Source organism: Papaver somniferum, chromosome 5, assembly GCF_003573695.1.
Source record: "Papaver somniferum cultivar HN1 chromosome 5, ASM357369v1, whole genome shotgun sequence".
NCBI classification, from domain to species: Eukaryota; Viridiplantae; Streptophyta; class Magnoliopsida; order Ranunculales; family Papaveraceae; genus Papaver; species Papaver somniferum.
In genome coordinates this window covers 109,300,662-109,309,416 of record NC_039362.1, presented here as the reverse complement: position 1 = coordinate 109,309,416, position 8,755 = coordinate 109,300,662, and the positions used below count along the sequence as shown (strand labels likewise).

The following is an 8,755-nucleotide window of genomic DNA, read 5'->3' as shown; positions in this document are numbered from 1 at the left end:
GTCGGATAACACATATCAGCAATGCTATCCAAAAAAAAAGAAAAAAGAAATTTTATCTTTCATGTCTTATCTGAGTAGTGTAAAAACTTCTTACCATTGGACTTATCTGAGTAGTGTAAAAACTTCTTACCATTAGAATTGGTAAATTGGTAAGTGAGAGAGACTACACCCGGAGGCAAATTGGTACCCCTTCCCTATTACTAATAACCTTGAAAACCCAATGAATTCGGGACGGACTTCAAAGTTCTGCTGCTGTAGAAAGACTAACAGGCACTATGTCTAGTCTCTCTCACTTACTCTCCCAACAGGATGATCAAACTTGGTCTGACTAATCTCAAAAATCCATCCTTACATTCACTTCTAAAACCCTTCTTAAACCCCAATATCTCCTTCATTCACACTCGTTTACCAAACAAAGAAAAACCAAACTGGAACACGAGCCATTTCTTTGCTCATTCAAACCCTCTTCTCTCAGTTTTAGAACAATGTAAAACACTAGACCAGTTGAAACAGATCCAAGCTCAAATGATCTTAACTGGTTTAATCCTAAATGGGTTTGCTTCTAGTCGTTTGATCGCGTTTTGCGCGATGTCGGAATCAGGTAACCTTGATTACTGTCACTTAATATTGAGTAAAACGTATAACACTAACTTATTTTCATGGAATCTTGGTATGAGAGGGTACTCAGAAAGTAAGAACCCTGAAAAAGCTATATTTCTTTATAAGGAGTTGTTGCAATGTGGTGAACTAAGACCTGATAATTATACGTATCCGTTGTTGCTTAAAACTTGTGGGCAGTTGAATGCGATTTCTTTAGGGTATTCAATTCTTGGTCATGTGTTGTGTTTAGGGTTAGATTCGGATGCGTACATTCATAATGCAACGATTCATATGTTAGTGTTTTGTGGAGAATTGGGTTTTGCACGTAAAGTGTTTGATAGTTGTTTTGCGAGAGATTTGGTTTCATGGAATTCCATCATAAATGGGTATGTTAGGTGTGGGAAATTTAAGGAAGGGTTGAAGCTTTTTAGAGAAATGAGAATGAAGGAAGTTAGACCTGATGAGGTGACATTGATTTCAATGGTATCATGTTGTTCTCAGATGGAGGATTTGATACTTGGACGATTATTTCATCAGTACATTGAGGAGAATGGATTGAAACTTACGGTCCCACTTTGTAACTCGTTGATGGATATGTATGTCAAATGTGGGTGTCTTGAATCAGCAAAGATTTTGTTTAATAAGATGAGTAAAAGAAGTATAGTTTCATGGACTACGATGGTTATGGGATATGCGAAGTTCGGTTTGTTAAACTCAGCGCGAAGGGTTTTTGATGAGATGCCGGAAAAAGATGTTGTTCCTTGGAATGCATTAATCACAGGTTATGTTCAATCCAAGCAAGGGAAAGCAGCTCTGGCATTGTTCTATGAAATGCAAGATGTGAATGTAAAGCCTGATGAGGTAACAATGGTTAGTTTGTTATCTGCCTGTACACAACTTGGAGCACTTGAAATAGGGAAATGGGTTCATCACTATATAGAGAAACATAAATTCTCTATAAATGTTGCTTTAGGAACCGCCTTAGTTGATATGTACGCAAAATGTGGGAACATAACAAAGGCTCGTCAGGTTTTTCGGGAGATCTCGGGGAGGAATTCCCTAACTTGGACGGCACTGATCGGTGGATTGGCACTTCACGGGCATGCCCATGAGGCCATTTCTCACTATTATGAGATGATCGATATTGGATTGGTGCCTGATGAAATCACATATTTAGGGGTTTTATCTGCTTGTTGTCATGCAGGCTTAGTCGATGAAGGTCGAAGGTTTTTTTCTCAGATGACCTCGAAGTTCTATATATCACCAAAACAAAAACATTATTCATGCATGGTTGATCTTCTTGGTAGGGCAGGATTCTTGGATGAAGCAGAGAAGTTGATTAAGAGCATGCCAACAGAACCAGATGCTGTTGTATGGGGTGCATTACTTTTTGCTTGTAAAAGTTACGGGAGTGTTGCTATAGGTGAAAGAGTTGCCAAAAAACTTCTCTTATTAGATCCTTCTGATAGTGCAATATATGTATTGCTAGCAAATCTTTATAGAGAAGCAGAAATGTGGGAGAAAGCTAAAGAAGTAAGGAAAATGATGAGAGACAGAGGAGTTGAAAAAACTCCTGGTTGTAGTTTAATAGAAGTGAATGGTATTATTTCCGAATTTACTGTTAGCGACAAATCTCATTCAAATTCAAAAGAGATTTACAAGTGTTTAATAAATTTGTCGGAACAATTAAAAATTGTTGATTACTTTCCCAGTCTCCAATGTGTTTTTTAAGCCAACGGCTTGAGAAGTAAGTAAAGGGTTCTGGTTTGTTGCATTTTTTATGGCTGAGGAAGCTACTAGAGCTGTAAGTAGCTAAGAGAACTTTCCCCCCTCTTGGAGTGTTTTTGACATTTCTGTCTCCTTTTGATGAATGATTTAAGGCTCTACATCGTTATGCTATGCAATGCAGGTGAATGGAATGAATGGGAAGACGATAGGACGGAAGCCTCCTTATGTTGCTATGGCTCAGCACAGAGGAGAAAGGAAGGCAAGGCTGCGGATATTCTACCTGTACCTTGAATTAGTATCTTAAGGTAATTATTTCTTTTAAGACAATGTGTTTCTTATGGTTCTGTTGCCAATAGTCCCGAATCTGTTATTTCTGTAGGCACACTTTTCCTAAGCCAGAGCACTTTGTGCAATGACAGCTCTGCAAATAGGTATGCCTGGTTCCCATCCTGGAGGATCGAGATTTGCCCCTCAGCAGTTGTATTCTGGTCAAGGTACCCCTGGTCTGGTACCATCCGAGCCTGATGGATATGTATTTCAGCTGCAACTCATGCCTGGGATTTGGCCAGGTGTTGGACCAAACATAATGATGCTATATTACTAGGCCATGTTCGACAGAGAATGGGGTCGACGAGAGGAGGAAACCCACAACAGATGCAGCGGCTACAGGTTTGTCAAGCTAAACTTTTAATGAAATTGATTATATGCTATATCTGTATATTGCTGCTTGCCATGTTGCATATCCTCTAAATGACTCATCTTTCTCTTTACTCTCTCCTATGTGATTCTAAATCAAATATACTCAGCTCAGCCATTGATCATCATATCTAAACGAATAAGTAGAAAATGGATCACCAAGAAGGCAAGAACACAAATGGAGAACATAATTAAAAATATTTAGATTATGGGTATCTTGAGGGGAAAAAACATCAACATACCACACCGAACTTGAAAATCCTTAACAAATTCGTACAGTAAAACACCATTAACACTTGAAGAAAAAGAAAACTACTCAATGCATGGCTTATCCACCGATCCTTTAAAAACACGGCATACCACACTATACTTCGAAATTGTTTGCAAATCCATACACTAAAACACCATGAGCACTTGAAGAAAAAGAAAACTATATAATGCACAGCTCACCCACCAATCCTATTAACAAAGCAACATACTACTTTGTACTTGAAAATTTTAATTCATATAATGAAACACCATTAGCACTTAAAGAAAAAGAAAACCATATAATGCACGGCTTATCCACAAATCCTTTAACAACGTGACTGCTGTAGAAGGTACTGCCTTAACTATTTCGTAATAAGAGATAAGACCAATATGTGCATCTGGACCATGAACATCTAGGTTCGTTTCTCATACTGTATCCACCATTTTCACTGTGCTACCCGACTCTTCAATATTTTCTAGATGTTTTGGAGTTACAGTCATTGTGACATCAAAACTCTTATATTGGTTCATTAGATCTCCTTCGAAGACATCCAATGTGATTGACCTGTTTTCTTCGTCTGCGGTTCTATATTTCCCTCTCAACCCGTACTTACGAAAATGCCTTTGCACCTGTATGTATAATTGTATATATAAATCAAATTAGTTCATCGTCATAACATTTTCACAAAGAATAATTAGCAAAAATGTAAAGAGATTTAATTCTCATTTGATTCCTGGTTTAACATATTGCCACTGCATGACAGACCACTGCATTTACCATCCCCTTTGATAATGTTAATGCTCTTGTAAGCATGAGGTAAAATCTTTGTCGATTGCGTTGGTTTGTGCATAAAAAAATTACAAAACCCTGAGCCCCAACAATTTGGGTCATTTCAATAAACTAATAATTACTAGGCTAATAATTTCTGCCATGTTCAGGGTTCTAACAAGGTTACAGATAGGGATGAAGATGGGTTATGATGAGAATAAGTGAAGTGAGATGAAGGGGTTTGTATGCTAAAACAAAACAAGTACGTGCATTAACTGTAATGGATATGTAGCAATATGTACATATATGGATAGGTACTGTTAGATGCATTATGCACCCATGGCCTTCTCCAAATCCAGATTATATGTACTCTACCTCCGAAAGTGTTTTATAGAAGAATTGTGGACACAGAAGATGATCCAAGAGCTAATGTTGTTGAATCTTTACATATTGTATTCACTAATTACTGTATCATCATGTAATATTAAGAGTTTCCATTTCCCAAAACATTATTAGTTCCTGAATCTTTATATATTTTGCTTTATAATTACTAATTGGTTTCACTGTACCTCATTTTCATTGGGTAAGCCTCGACACATGTTACTATATACTCCCTCCGTCTCAAATTAATTGAGCTAGTTGTAGTTTGCACAATTTTTAAAGCAAGGAGGAAAGGAGAGTATATTTAAGTATCTTTTACAATTATACCCTTATGGATATAGTAAAACTTAGAAATGATTTATCTCTTAAACTATATCACGGTTTTTCGTAAACTTTATACCGTTGAAAAGCATTTTAAAACACCTTCGCAAAGAATATAGACATGACTATCAAATTATACATATTTCTTATATTAATAATAACCAATTAAAAGGATAATTTTAGAAATATCCTCTTGATTGGTAAAATAGTTCATCTATTTTGTGACCAAATTTAAGACCAACTAGCTCATCTAATTTGGGATAAGTTAATCATATCTAGTGTTTAAAACCAACTAGCTCATCTAATTTGGGATAAGTTAATCATATCCAGTGCGGTTGTTTGTTATTCCCACACTCCCACTAGCTGAATATAACATTAATTCTGTCATGGTATTAAGGTATTTTACATCTTAAATAAAACATTAATAGGTGGATTCCAGCAGCACCTGCCTGGAATTCAGCCAGGTACTAGACCAAACTTTTTGACGTCGTAACACCTTCAGAGACAAGGCCAGTCTAAGAGCAAGGGCTATGGGATAGACTATTTTAAAGTCTCTCCCTATTAAAATGAAAGAGAGTCTAGATGAAGGAATGCAAAATCAACCATGGGATAGAGGGACAGTGGCTTATACGGCAAACAATTGCCCGTTTCAAAAAAAAAAAAAAAGAAAGTGAGAAATTAGCATACAGCTGATTATTAGCAGTTTAGTTTGGTGTATGCCTATCTGTCTAGCTAATTGGTCAATTAATATCTTTAATTCAAACGTGCCTAATTTGGTAAAGAAAGTAAAACAAACTTGGCTGATTTTTAGTCGTTCAAATATCACAAATGAGAATACGGCAAAGGAAAAGCCGTTGGAAAGAAAAAAACAGTTTGGAAGGCAAACTGTTTGCCGTATTTCCAATGAATATTTCAAACGGCAAATTATTAGTCGTATAGGGAAGATTTTCATGCACTCTTTCGATTGAAAGAGGTGATTGAGTTTGGGGTGAAAGGGGGTTTCCCTCTACCCATAGTATGACCTAATTTGATCTAATTTGATCAACTCTTTCATTTTGAAAGAGACTCTCAACCCCCATAGCCCTTGCTCTAAGAAGATTAGGTTCAAAGAGCTTTCTCTATATCAACTTTATGATGTCATACCAGCTTCAAAGACAAGGCTGGCCTGGGCTACGACTAGGTTTCAGGCTGAAGAGCTTTATCTAGAACGATTTTTTGTGGACCATGGTTTTTTTGGGGGACCATGGTTTTATTTTGGGTAAAGACATTAGAAGTAAATCTAGGTCACCCCTTATCTGGATATTTATATTAATACCTAAATTACCCTCCTGATTAATTTTGGGTGATGATTAGTTAGTGTTAATAATAGTTAGTGTAATGATTAGTGAGATGATTAAGTTAAAGATAATTAGTGAGATCAAAAAATCAGATGATTTTTTTTAAAGAAGTAGAATTATTGAGAGAGTAAAGTTAGAGAAGATGAAGAAGGAAAACATGAAAAACTATGGATTTTACCAACCATAACCGGAGGAAAGGTATTTGGGTACTCAGGTGTGCTTCAAACTTAGATAATGTTGCTTAAATTTCTCCAAACTTTCAAAATTAATGAAAATTTTTATATAGATTTGGGTCAGTTCGGTTACCATATGTCAAGAACATGTAACCGAACACACCTGAAAGTGTAGTTCGGTTACGTTTTCCAAACACGCAGGTTACCGAACTCGCTCGTTAATGGAGGTTTTGGTCGTACAGTGTAATGTTCGGTTACCTAGGATAAAATGGTAGGTAACCGAACTTTGAACTTAACAATTTATTTGGGTACATCTTGTGTGTTCGGTTGGTTCGCAAACTTCAACATATTTTGCGAATCAACCGAACTGGGCTTATATATGCATATATGCAATTAGGCAAACGTTTGGTTACTACGAAATTTATTTCTTGGCGAATTAGGTAGAGTTCGGTTACGAAGTTTCAAAGGTAGAGTTCGGTTACAAAGAAAACTTAACATTTTTGCGAACGAACCGAACTTGTGGACTTCTCATTGTTTTCGTAAACTAAAGTTCGGTGATATCCTTATTTTGCGAAGGAACCGAACTTATGGACTTCTGTTGTTCTAATACAAGGAGTTCGGTTAAAAGTATATTTTGCGAATCAACCGAACTCTATTGGCTAAGTTCGGTTACTTTGTAGTTTTAAAATTTTTTGCGAAAAAACCGAACTCTATTGACTAAGTTCGGTTATTTTGGAACTCAAAATAGTGGTCACAACAACACAGTTCGGTTAGACTGGATTTGTTTTTTTTTTAGGTTCTAAGGGTGGAGTTCGGTTACTTTGTAGTTCTAAAATTTTTTGTGAAACAACCGAACAGAGAGTTCGGTGACTTAGTTTTAAATCCAATAAAACTGAACTGTTCTTCGTGTTCTTCATTTTCAAGAAGTTCGGTTAGTAAACTAGGGTTTTTTGGAAAATCGGCCTAACCGAACATGGCTCTGTAACTCCTAATAAAACCCTATTTTGATGATTTCTATTCGATTGAAGCAATCAAAATCAAATTAAAGTGAAGGGTTTGTTGGAAAATATCTCCAGAGTGGTCCCATGGCAGAATCAGGCTGCGGCTGGCATCTTTTATACTCGATAAAATTATCATGTAACAGAACTTAATTGTGATTGCATTGATGTTGTTACATTTCTTAAATAGACGGTGGTGGTGGTGGGAGGAGGTGGTGGTGGTAATCGGTGGTTGGTGGTGGTGATAATCGGAGGTGGTGGTGGTGGTAATCGGCGGTGGTGGGCGGTGGTGGTGGTAATCGGTGGTTGGTGGTGGTGATAATCGGAGGTGGTGGTGGTGGTAATCGGCGGCGGTGGGCGGTGGTGGTGGGAGGAGGTGGTGGTTATGTATATATAGGTGGTTATTAGGTTGGTTTTAAATTAAATTAGGTTAAGGGTAAGTTAGTCATTTCAACGTTTTAGGACACCCTTTATCACTATAGGGAAGGTGGCCTAATAAAACCATGGTCCCCTCAAAAAAACCATGGTCCCTAGAAAATCATTCTTTATCTATACCTTTGACTCCCCACTAATTTCTGCAATTGCACAATGGCTTTTGTATAGAGTAATTTGTTAAAGAGGGAGGATCCATGGGCACTCTTAGGTTGGGTTTGGCAATGCTTTTATTTTTCCAAAAGCACTTTCAAAACCTATATATGTCAATATTTTTCACATTAGTGTTTGGTAAAAAAAAATTAAAGTGCTTTTTATCTAAAGCACTTCTCAAATTCCTCAACTTTTAAAAGCTGAGGAGGAGGAGCTTTTAAAAGCTACAAAAGCATAAGTTGTGGTCCCACCTAAATTTAATGCTTGATTTATCTTTTTTATCCATATTTTATTTTATAAATGACAAAAGTTACCCTTAAATTTGTATACAATCAACTTTCATTATTATATTTTATTCTTTAATATTATTATTTTTTATTTTCAAAGTATTTTATATACCATTTCATTTAATTTGCAAATAATAAAAATAAATCAACAACCTAAACCCCCAATCACATCTCTCACACCACGTCGATAATTGCGCTTACCTCCCCTCCCATTGGCTGGTGAACAAAACCCTCGCTCCTGATTGGCCGAAATACAAGTTAGCCTCCTTACATTTCGTGGCCGTCAATTTCTAATTAAATAGATTCGATCCGATGCTCCAAATTTAGTGGTTGCGTCCACCCTCTTTTTTTGTGGTAGGTAGACGAAACCCTTGATCCTGATTGGCTGAAATTTTAGCAAAATTCTTACACCATGTTTACATTATTTTAATAAAATCCGGACTTTAAGATTTTTTTCTAAAATTACTCCCTTTGTTTCTGAAAGACCGTCCTCTATTCCTTTTTCGTCAGTTTCAAAATTGTGTCCAACTTCTGTTTATAGTCATACTTTTTCAATGAACTCTCTAATATACCATTGAATTCTTTATAATCATAAATCCATTTTTAACGTGACCCAATATAAAATATTAAA

At 36.4% G+C, this 8,755-nt stretch overlaps 1 protein-coding gene across 2 annotated transcripts; it reads left to right on the top strand.

Annotated features, from left to right (window-relative positions):
• Positions 1–263: 263 nt before the first annotated feature.
• LOC113277706 (pentatricopeptide repeat-containing protein At2g22410, mitochondrial-like) lies at positions 264–4,546 on the top strand. 2 transcript variants are annotated; one of them, XM_026526731.1, is made up of 4 exons: positions 264–2,404; positions 2,510–2,633; positions 2,748–2,997; positions 4,213–4,546. In XM_026526731.1, exon 1 carries the CDS (start codon positions 310–312, stop codon positions 2,329–2,331), a length of 2,022 nt encoding a protein of 673 aa, XP_026382516.1. In that variant the 5' UTR covers positions 264–309; the 3' UTR covers positions 2,332–2,404; positions 2,510–2,633; positions 2,748–2,997; positions 4,213–4,546. The 2 variants fall into 2 exon arrangements, with proteins under 2 accessions (XP_026382516.1, XP_026382517.1); XM_026526732.1 differs by having other exon boundaries at positions 2,708–2,997.
• The last annotated feature ends 4,209 nt before the right edge of the window (positions 4,547–8,755 follow it).

Coding starts and splice junctions, on each gene's coding strand:
- LOC113277706 (XM_026526731.1), top strand. CDS start 310: ATGATCAAACTTGGTCTGACTAATCTCAAAAATCCATCCTTACATTCA.